General features: G+C 42.2%; 2 protein-coding genes across 2 annotated transcripts; both read right to left on the minus strand.

Moving 5' to 3' along the window:
* Positions 1–1,282: 1,282 nt before the first annotated feature.
* LOC149303572 (sulfotransferase 1C2-like) lies at positions 1,283–7,994 on the minus strand. Its single transcript, XM_089481177.1, has 8 exons — positions 7,943–7,994; positions 6,805–6,979; positions 6,536–6,664; positions 6,344–6,441; positions 5,171–5,297; positions 4,692–4,786; positions 2,281–2,461; positions 1,283–1,577 (listed from the first exon to the last, which is right to left on the minus strand). The coding sequence occupies exons 2-8, from the start codon at positions 6,956–6,958 to the stop codon at positions 1,465–1,467; spliced, it is 897 nt and encodes a 298-aa protein (XP_089337303.1). The 5' UTR covers positions 6,959–6,979; positions 7,943–7,994; the 3' UTR covers positions 1,283–1,464.
* A 1,160-nt stretch (positions 7,995–9,154) lies between these two features.
* Positions 9,155–17,189, minus strand: LOC149303573 (sulfotransferase 1C2-like). Its single transcript, XM_089481123.1, has 8 exons — positions 17,119–17,189; positions 16,826–17,000; positions 16,563–16,691; positions 16,353–16,450; positions 13,601–13,727; positions 12,060–12,154; positions 10,684–10,864; positions 9,155–9,613 (listed from the first exon to the last, which is right to left on the minus strand). Exons 2-8 carry the CDS (start codon positions 16,995–16,997, stop codon positions 9,501–9,503), a joined length of 915 nt encoding a protein of 304 aa, XP_089337249.1. The 5' UTR covers positions 16,998–17,000; positions 17,119–17,189; the 3' UTR covers positions 9,155–9,500.

Below are 17,189 nucleotides of genomic sequence, written 5' to 3' on the forward strand. Positions count from 1 at the left end.
GAGTCTGGCTGGTTTGGGAATAGGCAGGAGTGGTGGCAGTCTACCTCATGTGGCTGTTATTAATCTTGGGTATCTGCTGGTAAATGGTCACATGCTTTGACAACATAGAATCATAGAATCGTAAAGTTGGAAGAGACCACTAGGGCCATCCAGTCCAACCCCCTGCCATGCAGGAAATCCAAATCAAAGCATCCCTGACAGATGGCCATCCAGCCTCTGTTTAAAGACCTCCAAGGAAGGAGACTCTATCACCTTCCGAGGAAGTGCATTCCACTGCCGAACAGCCCTTACTGTCAGGAAGTTCCTCCTAATGTTCAGGTGGAATCTCTTTTCCTGTAGCTTGCATCCATTGTTCCGGGTCCTGTTCTCTGGAGCAGCAGAAAACAAGCTTGCTCCCTCCTCAATATGACATCCTTTCAAATATTTAAACAGGGCTATCATATCACCTCTTAACCTTCTTTTCTCCAGGCTAAACATCCCCAGCTCCCTAAGTCGTTCCTCATAGGGCATGGTTTCCAGACCCTTCACCATTTTTGTCGCCCTCCTTTGGACACATGGCTCCAGTTTCTCAATGTCCTTTTTGAATTGTGGCGCCCAGAACTGGACACAATATTCTAGGTGGGGCCTGACCAAAGCAGAATACAGTGGCACTATTACTTCTCTTGATCTAGACACTATACTTCTATTGATGCAGCCTAAAATAGCATTGGCCTTTTTAGCTGCCGCATCACACTGTTGACTCATGTTCAACTTGTGGTCTACTTGGACTCCTAGATCCCTTTCACACGTAGTTTCATTCAGCCAGGTGTCACCCATCCTATATCTGTGCATTTTATTTTTCCGCCCTAAGTGCAATACCTTACATTTCTCTGTGTTGAATTTCTATGATTCTATGATAATAGTGGATTTTATTTGTTTTTATGAGATGTTTTTAATGGTTTTTATATGGTCTGTAAATTGCTTTGATCTATGGAAAAGTGGTATACGAATAAAATTTATTATTATTATTATTATTATTATTATTATTATTCTTTTAAGAAATGGCCAATTAAATATTTAAACTTGTTTTCATTGTTGTGTTCCCTATATCAACTAATTTATTTAATAAATGGTATTTTATATTATAAACTGTATGATAGCAAGTATTTTAAATACAAATGTCTTTTACTGTATTCTTTTAATATGTATTTAATGTGTTGCCTAATGGTCTGTTGACTGTAATAAAGTTTTTGGTTTGGTTTCTTTCCATTTGATGGTCAAAAATGGAATGAGCAAATGGAATGAGATTCTCAGCTTCAGAAACTTCCCCAGTCAGATTTCAAATTGCCCTGGAAATAGGTAATAAAATTGTAAGTAGGCCGAAATACACTGGGTTTTCTCAGTAATGAAGCAGCCATTGATTGAGCACTTAGGGACATTTTACATGACAACAACAATAGTCACAAAGGTGGGAGGCCCAAAGGTTCATAACTGTGTGCGGAAGGTCAGGCCACTGTCCCTCAATAACAGAGCACAAATGTCATCCAGGCGTTCACTCTGAGCCACTGTGAAATGCTCCTTCCAGTCTCCCACTATACCTGCAGGCAGGAAAAAGAATACGGGGGGAAGAAACCTCAATAATTTAAAGTCAATAATCAAAATTACAAAAGTCAGTGCTGCAAATGTGGAAGGCCAACTACACCTCCAAACACATACTAAGAACATTCTTTCTTTCCTAAACAACTGCTGCTAGTATATATGATCTTAGAGTAAATGACTATGGAGTTTATCACACGGGGACAAGATAGGGATGGGATTGCTCCCTGTCCTTATCCTGTCTGTGACCAGGCTGTACCCTTAGTGAAAGTGATCATGTGAAACACTTTCACATGAAAGCGGGCTGAAAAGTGCTTTCAGACATCAGTTGAAACTGCGTTCAGTCATCATGATATTAATGGATTCTTCCATGAAGACAAAAGACTGCAAATGACTGGAGAAAGTGTTTTCTGCTCACGGCTGAAAACACTTTTCAGTCCTCTTTCATGTGAAAGTGATTTGCATGATCACTATCATTGGTGCTGAGTCAATGATGGGTCATGTGTGAAAGTCCTTCCCATAATTGGGTGGAAAGGATGGGACAGGGATGGGACAATGATGCCCCATCCCTCATGTGATAAACTCCTTTGCCACTGTAAGACTAGGAATCAATTTTTCTAACATGGCTGTAACTCCAGTGCTCTCACCACTTCTCTCAACAGCCTATCAGGTATGGATAGTGTAGAATGCAGCTTTAAACCCTACCTTTTCTCATGAAAGGTGATACAGTGTGGTCCATTAGCCAATTAGGCAGGGTTGTGTAATTAGCTGTTGGGTTTCCTTTCATGCTCTCAAACTTTGTGTGCTCCACAATCTGGTTCAGAACTGATTCTGGAAGCTCTACACCAAGGAAATGGGCTACCTTCTGGATTTCCTGCACAGGGTTCTAGGGAGAAAGAGAGAAAGACCATGCCAAGCTAGAGATCAGCAGGATCCTCATTCTGGCAGCTTGAAACTGATGGCTAATCTAGACAGGCAGTTTGTCCCACATGGTGCTTCCCCATTTAATGTCACCTCTTGCTACTTTCTTGTTCAAGCACTTTCCTGACTTGTTCCTTCCCAATCAGAATAAAAAGGTGACACATTTTGGTTCATTTCTGAGCATCATGCTTGGGACATATGTGACATATGATGTGGGTGCGTCCTTAGCACTCTACCCCATTTTGTCTCCAGATAGATTTCCAGATGTCTTGCAACCTTCATGTACCCTTCTTTCTCTTCAATGTCTTTTTACATCATCATCATCATCATCATCATCATCATCATCATCACTATGGTGGCATTGTTGTGTTTTTCCTGAGTAGTCATCAATCTCCTCCAATACCTCATTTCAAACAGGCAGGGTGTTTGTGGTTGATCTTACACAACAAAAGACACAGAGAAACCACCATAGCATCTACTAGAAATGATACAACAGTGCTATAGTTATTAAAAGATTTTTAAAAACTCTTCTCTCCATGGGAGGCCCAAACAGTTGAACATCTCTCTCTGGAATTAGGTCAAGGTTTTGTAATCTTTGTCTTAACATTAGGGGGCATTCTTCCATTAGCAGGAAAAAAATGTGAAGAACGACCAGCCACAAAGTTCCTTGTGACTAAAGCCAGAAAGAAGGACACCTAATAGTCAAGACAGAGCACCATAATAATTAGAGATACCATATATACTTGTCTATAAGTCTAAGATTATGCCCGAAAATTGACCCAACATCCCAGGTCGACTGATTTACGAGTCAGTATGGTAATGTGATAGCAGCTCTTTCAGATTTCACCATGAGCCAAGCAAAAAAGTCCTGGGTGATTGCTATTAAACAAACAGAGTCCCTCTTTTGTCTGCGCTGTCTGCTGCTGTCTGGGGAGTCAAGCATGAAACCAAAGTTGAAAAGCTGAAGCAAAAAGTCTCAATTAGAGTCCCTCTTGCCGCACGCACACATACACACACAAGTTTTACCCTCGACCTATCCATGGGTCATGGCAAAATCCATAATTCTGGTATCAAAACCTGCCCTTGACCTATACATGAGGTCAATAGTATATACAGTTGAGTATATATTATCATCTTACTTGTATAATTTATATGCTGAAAACATCATAAGAAAAGCAGAATTAGAAGCAGAAAAAGGAGGAGGGAAGATAGGAGGAAGCAACATTAACAACCTAAGATATGCAGTTGGCACCAGATTATATTGTGCCCTTCCCTTATGTGGGGATCCGTTCCAGACTCCTACCCCCCATGTAAGGGAAATACTGTGTATGGTGGAGCCCCACTGAAAACAATGGGTGTGGCGTACACAGCTTTCAACATAAGCTGAAAGCCTGATATGGTGCACCCATGTATGACATAAGCGCACTGTATTAGCAGAAGACTTTCAGGCACTGGGACAGTTAATAAGATGAAAGGCAGGTCTGATGGTGAACATAAAGAAAACAAAAATAATGACCACAGAAGAAATACACAGATTCAGTCTAGACAATGAGGAAATTGAAACAGTTAAAGAATTCCCATATCTAGGATCAAACATTAACCAGAATGGAGACTGCAGTAAAGAAATAAGACTAGAGGAATGAGAAGGGCAGCTATGAAAGAACTGGAAAAGATAATGAAGAGCTAACTGAGCACTAGAGTCAGAATCGTTCAGGCCATTGTGTTCCCCATTACCATGTATGGATATGAGAGCTGGATAGTGAAGGAGGCAGACAGAAAGAAAATCAACTCATTTAAAATGTGGTGCTGGAGAAGAGTACTTAGATTGCCATGGACAGCCAAGAAGACAAACAAATGGGTTCTTGAAAAGATCAGACCAGGGCTCTCCCTGGAAGCAGAGATGATCAAGTTGAGACTATTGTACTTTGGCCACATAATGAGAAGGCTCGGATCATTAGAAAAAACAATAATGCTAGGAAAGATATGCAGGAACTGGGCAGGGCAGTGGAGGATAGGGATTCTTGGAGATGTCTCATCCACGGGGTCACTATGAGTCGGAATCGATTCGAGGACAGCTAACAACAACAACAACAACAATGTATATAGTACTTATGCTAGGAACAGTAGGAGCCACTGCTGCTGGTTGGAATGACTGTCCCAAAGTATATGTGAATAAACATTTACGCATCACTTACCTCTTTTATATCTTCATAGAAGAGGTACAGAATTGGGTGGCGGTCCTTAGCCTTCCACCAGTCTTGAACATGATCAAACCAAGAACCATAAACAACTACAGAGAGAGGCACAAGAAGAAGAGAGCAACGGTAGGTTTCTGGTTCACCCCCTACCTTCCTTAATGTGCACCATGTAGTCTTCCAGAGTTGTAAGAGAAAACATTATGATTTTATTGGGTCATGTATTTGTCTTCCTTTTCATGGCATTATGCTAATTCCTAGCTTGAGCCTGGATAGGTTACTTTTATGGATGGCAACTTCAAATCCCAGAATCCCTCATAGGTCAGCATGGGCCCTGGATCTATCCTTACCCAGCATTTCCCTCCTCAAAGACTGGAAGACTGAGGCAAAGAAACCTAGCACACTGTCTTGACCTAAGTGATCTACTAAGTATGATGTCAGGGTCTCTTTTCTCCTATTTCCCCAATTCTTTCACTCACCTGTCCCAGAAATGAATGTCTCCAGAAACTCATCCCAGCTTTCAGGTTCTTGCAATGTCTTCTCCATGCGGTGGAAGTGGAAATAGGAGACTACACTGTCTTTGGCATTCCTGGCCACATAAATGATCTGCAAAAATATAGCATCCAGAAAGAGACTAGCTCCATGCCTTCCATTCCACACTATTTTACCATTCAAGATGTTTCTTTCTCACTTTCTCTCCATTGCTTAATTCTAATTTAGCTATATTCAGATGTAACTATGATGTACAGAATCTGATATAGGTATATCTCAGTTACCGGAGCCCGTGACAATGAAGTTTCTTTTTCTGAAGGGTTTTTATGTCTGTCTAGCCCTCTTCTGTCTTTTTCTCCTCCTCTTCTCTTTAGCTGGAAGGTTTTTTTAGCATCAGCATTGGGGGGCTGGTGAAGGAGGACTGGAGAAACACATACTTTCAGATTGCAGTGAACTGTCTGAAGTCAACAGTGTGAAAAAGAGGTGAGTATGAGTGGGATTTTAGCTGATCTTACTGTAGCCATATGTGCCTTCCTACAACAGGTAAGGTAAATAGCAGCTGCCTCCAGATTCCCTAACTTAACATGCATTAATAGCAAAACAGAGAGAAAAGGAGAGCAGATAAGCCAGCTACCACTAGCATGTTTAAAAGCATATTTAAAAATGTAGGACTTGGGTCACTAAAATGGAAATCATAAGCAGAGTGGAAACTGTTGAAAGAAAAAGTGATTCTTGGATGCATTTTAAAAGAAGTCTTTTAGTAGTATGAAGAAAATTCAAAATGTTTTGGTTTACTTATGCAAAGCTTACCTGATCTGGTTGTTTCATTTCACATGTGCATATTCTTCATTTTGAATGAAAAGTTTGCAAATACTGTACATGTTAAACTGCTCTTTTTTTGTGTGGTGTAGAAACCTGTCTCAAACCTTTCTATGTTATTTCTGCCTTTAGGGTCAAACATTAAAGAAGTAATGCCCAGGAATACTACCTTACAAACTGAAGAATAACAGTTCAGTGCTGAAAAAGAGGACTATGTAGATCTGAATGAAACAATTAATGTTCATAAGTGAAACTGTTATTTCTGATTATTTGAAAGACATAGCTCTTTTACTGCAGCTCCTAGCATTCCCCACCACCCACTTCACCGTAATTTTTCTTACCTTGCATTTCTGTTCCCAGAAGGAAGGTGGCAGGAGGTGAACCGGGAGATGGGTTTTGAGCGTGCGTGGAGAGGACATTGCTTCTGCTTCTTCAACACCTGTGACACCAGACAGAAACTTTCAAAGGATCCTGCTGAGAAAACTTTCACACTCATACATGATAAATCTGAAAGAGTGCTTCCTTTTGCTCACCTGTGGGGAAAGGTTTTGGACCACATATCTCTATGAAGGGTATTCGTTCATAGATGGGGGCCCGAGCACATTTCTCTGGGTCTCCTCCATGCTGGATCATATCCACAATTTCCTGCATCCATGTTGTTCCTGGGGAAGGGGAGGTGTGAGAAGAGGCATGGAGATCCCTTAATTCATCTAGTGGCCCCCATTTTATGCAGCTTCACATCCCCTCCCCTCTTTGTATCTCCCCATAATCCTACCTCCTCACCTCCTCTGACCATATTTACCTGCTTTGGGGTAAGTGCAAATAAGAAGATCGTTGGGCTTCGCTTTGAAGTTCCATATTGTTTGCCATTGTTCCACAGTGTCTTCAAATAAAGGGATTCCCTCAATATTCACTAACTTCACAGGCTTGACGGAGCTGGGGTCCAAACTTTCCATCTTTGATTGGAGATCAGTTATCTGGCCCACAGGTTAAATAACACTGAAGACTAATCCAGCAGGTCCATTTTTAAAACTGTACATTTTAAACAGTGACTTTTAAATGTAGATTGTTTTAATACATATGTGTCTTGTTAGTTTTTTAAATTGATATATGTTTTAACTGAAGCTGTGCTTGTTACTGACATGTATTTGTTGGTCTGTTGTTGTTCCCCATCTTGATCCATGGGGAGAGGCAGGTATGAAATAAATATCATCATAGTCATCAGGAAAAGGAAATAGGAAAATACTAGGATGATCCTATTACTCATTTGACTCAATAGTCAGCATCTTGTTAATGAGTTGCAGGTGAATGCACATGTATATGTCCCTTTTTGGAGGCAGCAGAGAGGAGTAATCTCTTGCCCTTCAATAAGCTTTCCAGTTCCCACATCTGGCAGCAAGCCCAGCAGAGGCTACTGTAGTTCCTTACTACAGTGAAGTGTAAGGAGGAGGATAATGATTGAGACTATGAAGATGTGGCTACTCTGAGTTCCTGGGGGGAAGGAAAAGGCAGGAGCCCATTCTCATTTCTTCCTACAACTAAGCTGGGACCAGCTGCTTTTCTATAGTTTGAACTGCCTTCTCCCTTCCTCCTCCACCAGTAAACAACAGGAACACCAGGAACCCACCTTAGATCTGACATGTGCTGGATGGTAGGAGGATGTGAAACTATAGTTTGGAGCTATGTGTACAAGTAGGATCCTCACCCCTGTTTCAAAGCTGCAACTGTTCCTGCCCCATTTCCTTGAGTGACACCAGCTGGTTCTAGAGTGGAAGGATATGTCCGCTTATTATAGAAGAGACCACAAAGGCCATCCAGTCCAACTCCCTGGCATGCAGGAACACAGAATCGAACCACTGCTGACAGATGGCCATCCAACCTGTGCTTTAAAAACTCAAAAGGAGACTCCACTACACCCTGAGGCAGCGTAATCCACTTACCAGACCTCTGCTCCCACTCAGGATCGCTACTGTCCCTTCTTTCTGAAGGATGTTTCTGCTGTGTGCATACTCTCACTTGCACTTGCTCCCTGAACTTTTGTACATGCTCCAGCATGGGTGTGTTGATAACAGAGAAAGGGGTGTGTTTTGTTGGTTGGTATTTCTTGCATGCTAAAGTTCACCAGAATTGTGCCCTGAGCTGCCTGGAGCAATGTCAGAAATGAATATCATAACACCCATGAAAGAGCAATGATAGGATAACCCATATGGGATGGCTCTGTATTTCATTATTGTCATTCCGTGGAAGGCAGGCATAAAGTATAATTCCAAAGGTTGGGTTCTTGTTTGATGATAAAGGTCAGTTTCTTCCATTTACAGTAGAGAACCCTCTGCAGCACTGTTTATTGCTGAGATATAAACATTCACGAATCATTACTGCCCACAACACTCAGGTGGAGAAAGTCCAGATGAGGCCTTTATCTCACTATTGCCTTGCCTCCAGTGCAGGATTTTACAAAGGATCCTGTCAATGATATCCCCCATCTGTAGATATGGAAGATTATTTAAATAAACTCCAGTTGGGCAAATTGTGCTTGGAACAAAAGCAAGGCCTGAATGGATCTGTGACAACTATGGAACTTACTGAAGTGATTAAAAGTATTAAATCTGAAAAAGTGCCAGGCCCAGATGGACTACCATCAACATGTTAAAAGAAATTGGAAGATGAGTTGCTCCAGCCATTAAAAATGGTGTGTGATGAGTTATTGGAAAAGGGTTGGCTGCCAGATTCTTGGAGAAATGCTTATATTACAATGGTCCAAAACACACTGCAGAAATCATCCAGTTTGAGATCTCTTTTAACTGCCCTGGTTCAATGCTAGGAAACTCTGGGAACTGTAGTTTTGTGAGACATTTGGCCTTCTCAGTCAGAGAACCCTGGGGCCAAAATAAACTACAATTCCCAGGATTTCCTAGCATTAAGCCAGGGCAGTCAAAGTGGTCTCAAATTAGATTATTTGTGCAGTGTGTTTTGGACCTGTGATTCATAAAGAAAACACAGATGAGACATTAATAAGGAATTATAAACCTATCTCACTACTAAATAATTACTGTTAGTCATTTATTACCATTATAAGTCATTAAAAGCAGATTGGAAACACACATTTCTCAGAATATATTTGACGATCATAGTAATTTTTTTTGGGGGGGGGCAAAAAGATGATTAAGGAATAATGTAAGGACTATTCTCAATACTACTGAATTCTTGCAACATCATGATGACAAAAAGGTGTTTTGATATTTGAAAATGCAGTGAATAAGTGGGAACTGCAACAAAATATTGTAATGTTGGGTCCTGCAGCATTCCAAGCCTAGCCAATGGTCAGTCACCATTCGAAGGTCACTAGGCAAGCTCAGTTCACATGGTGCTATTCCCCTGCCTTCAATATGTTTGAATGGATGTTGTTTATAGATATATGGCTTCTTTTCTTTACTTGAGAAGAAATGCTTAGGCACATCATGGTGAAAAAAAATCTTGACAAGAGAGGCAGACATGTCTTTAGATTTGTGTGCGGAAGCTCAGGCTGGTTCCCCTAAGTTTCCGGGTACAGATGTCATCTGTCCATTCGCTTTGAGCCACTGTGAAGTGCTCTTTCCAGTCCCCTACAGTACCTGCGAATAGGGAAAACAAGAAACATTGTTCTCAACAATACAGTCTCCAATCCTCCTTTCTTGCTGTTCCAACCCAGCAAATATCCAAATTTCTAAAGCTGGTTACTTAGGGAAGCCTTTTCTTTTGCTGAAGGAGTGACCTAGAGTTCTCTGCACAGTTACTACAGAGTCCAGGTTGCTTGGCAGAGGATTCTGAAAAACATTTTACACAAGTGACTCGGGACCACATTTTGGCTCTGCCTGTACTAGGGAATGGCTATTTCACATGGAATGATTCCTCATCAGCAGGCAGCCATTTGGTCCCTATTTTATTTCATTCCACCACTGAGACATGCTAAACAGCTTTTTAGTTGTATGTCACTTCCTATTCTGAACTGGGGCGCTGGTTTGTTGTTCTTTTCACAAGACAGAATCACAAACCAGGTTTGGGTTGTGATTTATGGTGCTTGGCATATTTTCACACAAGTCAAGAACCTGATACCCTCCAACATTTCAAGGGCGAAACCCAGGCCATGTGTGATCAAGCAACATCCAAGTGTGGTCAAGATGGCAGAAGTTATCATTGAGGAAGAACACCCAGCCTAGGACAGGCTGCAGCAGTTTGTTTTTGCCTCTGTCTGCAAGGAAGGGCAAGGTTCAGCCCCCTCTCCTTGGCCTGATGGAGTAAAATGAATGTAAAGTACAGTCGCCCCTCCTAACTCACAGATCTGGAATCCGCACCCTCGAATATCTGTGGAGGGGCGACCTCTGCTATTTCCAATGGCATGCATTCTTGGCATGCACCCCATTCAAGCTTATGAGGCTTAAATATGGGTGAGTCTTCATTTTTGTGGGGAGTGGGGGCAGAGCAGATCCCCTGCAAAAATGGAGGGCCAACTATACTTTTGCACTTTGAACTCAGTTTACAGCAACTGAAGTAAACTGAGGACAAAGAGAGAAACAGACAATTTAAAAGCTGCTGACAAAATGGGACAACTGAGGATTAATCTGGACTGTTCTTGCCAAATTGGGACATGCTGATCAGATGTGGTTGGATCCTGTCCTCCCCACTCACTCACACACATACACACCTTTTCTCAAGAAGGGTGACACACTTTGGTCCAAGATAGAGGAAGGCACAGTACTGTAATTTGTCATTGGGTTTTCTTTCATGCTCTCAAATGTTGTCTGCTGCACGATCTTTTTCAGGACTGATTCTGGAAGTTCTATGCCCAAGAATTGGGCTACTTTTTGGATTTCCCGAGCTGGGTCCTGGGAAGAAACACAGCATTGTTTTTTTTAAAATAAGAAGCAAGGTAAATCAGGCGATGGGCATCCAGTTCTACTTGTTGAGGGACAGTACTAGATTACTGAAATCTAGCATGAAGAGAACACTTTCTTTCCCTGTTTGTCTTCTCACAATTGTCAAAATACAGTACAACTGGTTTTAAGAGGTGAGCTTCTTGTAAAAGCAGTTACAAGTAGCAGCACTGAGTCTGCTGGACCATACTCCAAGGTGTCTATATATGGGATTGGAGACATGCTCCATAAAAATCACTGGTAGATTTCATTCGTGTCTGGTTGGTCAATTGGACTGGGATACACGGGTTTTGATGATGTTATATAAAAGAGCGTTAGCTTCTTTGAGTGCAAATGAGTGAATCGAGGAAAAAACTCAAAACCATCAGTCTTCCACAAACTACTGTGTGTGTATCCAAGGAAGAAGAAGTTTGTGAGTATGAGGATGTGTTTTTCCCCCTAAAGAAGGATTTTCCTGCTGTTTAATACTTATATGAATTTGACACTAGTAGGCAAGGGATTTTCCATTTTCTCATTATCTTATAGAACATATAAACAATCTTGATGGACCAGAGTAATCCAATTTAGCATCCTGCAAGCCGGATAGTGGCCAGCCTGTTGGGTTCACATCCTCCTGCTCAGAAAGTGGGAAAATTACTAATTTTTAGACCACATCTCCCAGTATCCCCTAACCAGCATATGCATTAGTTACACTATCTCTGGCATTCAGGGAGCTTGCAGTCAAAAAAACAAAACAAAACAATCTCTCCTGAAGATGGTTCTCACTTAACTTTCTCAGGTAGACACCTTAGAATTACAAATGCTAAGGCTTTTATATCTGAAAAACCTCTTCCTTGCTCCTTCCTGAGATGATTTCATGGCCTCTAACCTGAGAAGCTGGTGTTGCGTACAGGAATTTCAGGATACAAATATAGCGTAACCCAGGGATTTATAAGAATTAACCCCTCCCAGCCCCCTGTGAAATACATTTTATATTGTGAGGATTTATCCTGACTGCTCTAAAGTAGTTCACCTTAGTTTGTTGGATCTATTGGGACAATGGTGTCAGATGCTTGGAGCATTTCTGGTTCTCAAGTCTTGAGATCCCTTTCAGAGAAAGTACAACCTTGCTATAAGTGTGGGTGTGTAAGCGAGAGGCAGCACTTACTTCTTTAATATCTTCATAGAAGAGATATAGAATTGGGTAATGGTTCTTAGCTTCCCACCAACCACAAACATGATCAAACCAGGAGCCATAAGTGACTGCAAAGAAATACAATAGGTAGAAAATAAAATGTAGGAGTCAGATCTACATCGGCCATTTCCCCAAGCCATAATTGTTTGTAGAAAGAATGCCTGAAATCAATGCTGATGTTGTTTACTACTTCCAACTTGTACCTATATAGTTCATTTCCTTGGGATGCTTTTTTTTTTCTATTATGGGGGAGCAGCATTATTGCTTACCATGTCCTGCACTCAATTTAAGGACTACATGAGTCCTGTTCACGCTAATAAGAACATACTGCTTGTAAAGAAGCAAGCCATCAATACACATCTTCTCATTTGCGTGACTGAGGCTACTTCCCTCATGGTGCTCTATTCCTACTCTACCTTAACCCTGCCTTCTTTTGTTATGCCCTGCTAAGCCTCCCTTTAGGTTATTTTTTAATCCACTTTTTCATGGTTGCTACAGTGATGAGTCTGGCCACATCCCAAGATTTTTGCCCAGTTTGGACGAGTCTTTTGTTTCATACAGCAGAGGACTTTGGCCTGGAGGACTCCATCCTTTACCAAATCATTGCAAATGCCATGTCCATATTTGGAATCAATTTCTGGTGTCATCACACACTACAGAACATTTTGCAAGAACAAAGGCATGGAGACTTTCTATTCATCTTGAAGAGGACAGCTTGCCATTCACAGAGATATATGACATGAGGTAGCTCAGTGTTTATTTTGGGGTGCAAGGGCATATCCTCATAGGTCCTGATTCAACTGACCTCTGCTTTGAACTTTTGTGCAAAAGAAAGAACAGATGCATTGTTGTAAGAAAGAATCTGGTAAGTTCATATCATTGCCTTTGTCATCACAGGATTTTGTTAGTCCCAAACTTTTCACTATGAGAATGTCTACATTTATCATCAAATCCAAGTGAGTCCTGAGTTTTCCAGATTCTCAGCGACCAACCACCACCATTTCTTCCCTCTGCCACAAATGTGAATACACCAGACATACATCCCCTCATCTGAATTTTTCAAGAAATTCTGGAGAAAATCAAGATTTTCCCCCCTTCTGGGTTAAAGCCTTGTAGGGTTTAAAAATTGCACATCCACCATGAATAGGTCCAAAATCATGTGTCCAGATCGCCACCCATTTGAAGAGTGGGTTTTGTTTAATAGTGTAGACATGGTATAGTGGTTTGAGCAGTGGACTATGACTCTGGAGCCAAGAGCTCAAATCTCTGTTGGAGCATAAAAACCCACTGAGTGACCTTAGGTCAGTCATACTCTGTCAGCCTCTGAAGAAACTTGCCATAAAAAACCATGATAGGCTCACCTTAGGATCACTATGAGTAAAAAAATAACTTGGAGGCACATAACAACAACAAGACAAACCCTTAGTTAGCCAGAGGTGCTGCCTTTCCCTCCCACAGTTAGGTATCTGTACAAGAAGTTCTCTCATTTTCTCTTTGGCTTCTTCACCACTTACCCTTGCCAGCAATAAAATTCTTCAGAAAATCATCCCACTGTCCTGGCTCTGGCAACCCCATGTTCATGCGATGGAAATGGAAGAAGGAGACAGCATTGTCCTTGATGTTCCTGGCTACATAAATGATCTGTGGAAAGAAAATAATAATAAAAAACAGAGAACCCAGCCCAGGGGACCCAAATCTGGTGTCCTCCTGGTTTACTGGGGTACAACTCCACACAGCCAGTATCAACATCCCACTAAATCAGGATGATGGGAGTTACACTTTAAAACATAGAGGTGGGGGGACAAGTTGGAGGAAGCTACCAAGGCTTTTAATACCTCACAAAACATCTTCTGATTCATGTTAGCCCATTTTTTAATAAACCTCAATTGAGTTCAATGGGACTAACTTTCACTTAAATGGGTCTGGATTATAGTACCATGGGATGGGAGAAGGGGATTTCCAGGGTTCAAAAGTACCAGGAAAGCTCCTACTCTGATCAAACATGCCCATTAGGAGAGGAGATGTGGTAATAATGAGGGAAAGGCACTTTGCTGAGAGTCTCTTATTGTATATTAGTTATCCTGGAATTACAGAACCAATGTTATGTTAGAGTATTGGACAATTTGAGCATTGGGTTATGACTATGGAGAGCCATATGGACCGCCTGGGTGACCTTGGACAAGTCACACTCTCTCAGCCTCATAGAAGGGCAAAGGCAAACCCCCTCTGAACAAATCTTGCCAAGAAAACCTAGTGTCAGGTTTGAGTTACCATTGCCATAAGTCAGAAATGACTTGAAAGTACAGAACAACAACAATAATCCTGGAATTACAAATAGGCTCTGTGATGAAATCTGGAAGAAATTAGGCACTCAGGCCTAAATCCTCTGTTAGTCCCCCACTAGAGTAGACCACTGAATCAATGGAATTTACCTATGTATTGACTCAGTATTCATCAGTTGAGTGGGGACTAAATAATAGGATGCTGGCTTTAGTCAATGTGACTTTCTGCAGCTTATATAAATATTATTGTCAATGTATTATGTCCTATGATGTTGCATAAATGTGTTTGTAAGCTTATGGCAATTGGTCTGTTGAAAGGGATGATAGTGCGTTGGACGTGACTGTTGATTGACTGAGGGTTTGAAAAGGAGGACTGAAAGCTGGTATGTGTGAAAGTTGTAGTGGGGTTGTTGTAAGGGCTGGATGTTAGGGAGATTAGAGTCAGCACAGTGTGCTGCTTTGGTTAGATGGTGAGGGTGGAATCAAAACAGACTGAGAGGCTGTGCAGACCGCCCCTAAGGGTTGGCCTGCAACCACGTCCAGCTGGGCTAGACTGGGGTTGCGGCAACCGAACACAGTGGCCCCAATTTGGCCTTTCCAGGGCGCAAAATGGAGCCACAAAAAGTGGCTCCTTTTTGCGCCCTATAAAGGGCATGATAGTAGCAGCACCATGGCTTTAACACACTTCTTTTGTGCTACATCATGTGAACGCAGCACCAGAGGAGTGCTGTGACACCACGCACTGTGTGGAGCAGCGTATAGCATCACACCGCCCTGGGGGCAGAGTCAGGGTGTGTGTCATGTGGACAACACACCCTGAATTTGCCCCCAGGCCCACCTTTATGGCTAGTGTGCACAGTCCTGAGATGGGTTAAGAAGTAAACAGGCACTTATCTGAATAACAGTAACGTATAAAGAATTGCTAATCTGAAACCACATTTTCTGGACACAAAGTAAACTTCAGCCTTTTAATTCACTTCTGTTTGTGAAGTTATTGTTACACACAGAGAGACAGACACACACTGGCATTTTGACTGTGGTCAAAAAATGAAATGGCAACATGAAGAAGTGAGCAATTATATAGCAAGAATCCAACTCACAGTTGTAAGCTTATTTGTGAGAGAAGGGGCCCTTTAACACTACACAGTTTTAGCACTATGATTCCACTCTAGTGTCTCACCAAACTACAAACCCTAGGTTTCCACAGGGTGCACCCAGGCAGTTAAAGTGGAATCATAGTGCTATCACTGTGAAGTGTGAAAGGGCCCAAGATGTTACAGGGAACTGAGTAGTTCTAAGTTTGGACTCAACTATAGAGCTTTGTAGTGGACAGGAGGAGTCCCAGAGTAGCAGTGGTACACTGGCTGGGGCAATCACTGAAAGTACAGTGTGCCCTTGGTGTCTGCAGGGCTTTGGTTCCAGGACCCCACGTGGATACCAAAGTCTGTGGATGCTCAAGTCCCATTAAATACAATGGCACAGTAAATTGGTGTCTCTTATATAAAATGGCAAAACCAAGGTTTGCTTTTTGGAAATTATAATTTGTAAAATATTTTCAAGCCATGGGTGATTGAATACACGGATAAAGCATCTGTTGATACAGAGGGCCAACTAAAGCAAACAAACCACTTGTGTCAAAAGTGAATCTCTTTTTCCTTAATCAGGTAGGCCACCATCTCTGTTGACAGGAGCAAGTGTGATGGTGTCAGAAAGAATCACAGAATCATAGAGTTGGAAAAGACCATAAGGGCCATCCAGTCCAACCCCTTGCCATGCAGAAACTCTCAATCAAAGCATACGCGATTGAGAGTTCCTGCATGGCAGGGGTGGGCTGGATGGCCCTTGTGGTCTCTTGCGTGAGAGTCTGCACAGATTCAGCATAAACAGTAGCCCCAGCCATGTAGTGTCATATTTTCCAGGTTCTAAAACCTTCAGATCAAGCCTTGACCATGAACCAACCTCCCACTTCAGCAATTCTCCTGACCTTGCAATTCTGTTTCCAGAAGGAAGGTGGCAGGAGCTGGACTGGGAAATGGGTTTTGATTGTCCGTGGGGAGGGCATTGCTTCTGCCTCTTCCAAGCCTGCAAAACCAGGAGAGACTTTTAGCTTCACACTCAGCAAGGCTTCATTCACACTGAATGAGGAACCTTCCCTTTCCTCCCTCCATTCCCCTAACCAGTACCCCATTTTCACCTGAAGGCAAGGGTTTTGGAGGGAACATTTCCAAGTAGGGACTCCGCTGGTACAGAGGAGCCCGAGCACATTTCTGGGCATCACCTCTCTGCTGGATCATGTCCACAATTTCTTGGATCCAAGTGGTTCCTGGCAGAAGATAAGGGTGGGTAATTGTATGAAGAATCCAGCCTTTATCCAGTGGCCCTGAATATCCCAACTCCACTGCTCTTCTCCTCAGAGCTCTGCAAACACCCCACATTTCTCCACTCTCATACATTTACCTGCTTTGGGGTAGGTGCAGAGGAGTAGGTCATCAGGCCGAGCTTGGAATCGTTTTATTTCAGCCCAGTTCTTTACAGTGTCACTAAGCAATGGGACACCCTCCATCTCTACTGGCTCTAAGCGCTTGATGAAATTTGCTTCCACATCTTCTTGCACTGAGTCTGGATCCATCTCCTGGAAATGCAGCAGAATGAATAATGTGAATGAGTGGTGCTCTCTGTGATCTTACAGTGCCTCTGCCCTACTCTCTCCAGCAACATGTTTGGTCCCATGAGTACCATGCTATACCCACCAGTCAGCTTTACTCTCTCTGTAGACTGTCGATCTTTCTGGGCTTCTACTTCTCCCTCTTGCTTCCTGGAG

The sequence above is a fragment of the Sceloporus occidentalis genome, unplaced genomic scaffold (genome assembly GCF_023333645.1).
Source record: "Sceloporus occidentalis isolate IW3139 unplaced genomic scaffold, rSceOcc1.0.p SCAF_14, whole genome shotgun sequence".
Lineage (NCBI taxonomy): Eukaryota > Metazoa > Chordata > Lepidosauria > Squamata > Phrynosomatidae > Sceloporus > Sceloporus occidentalis.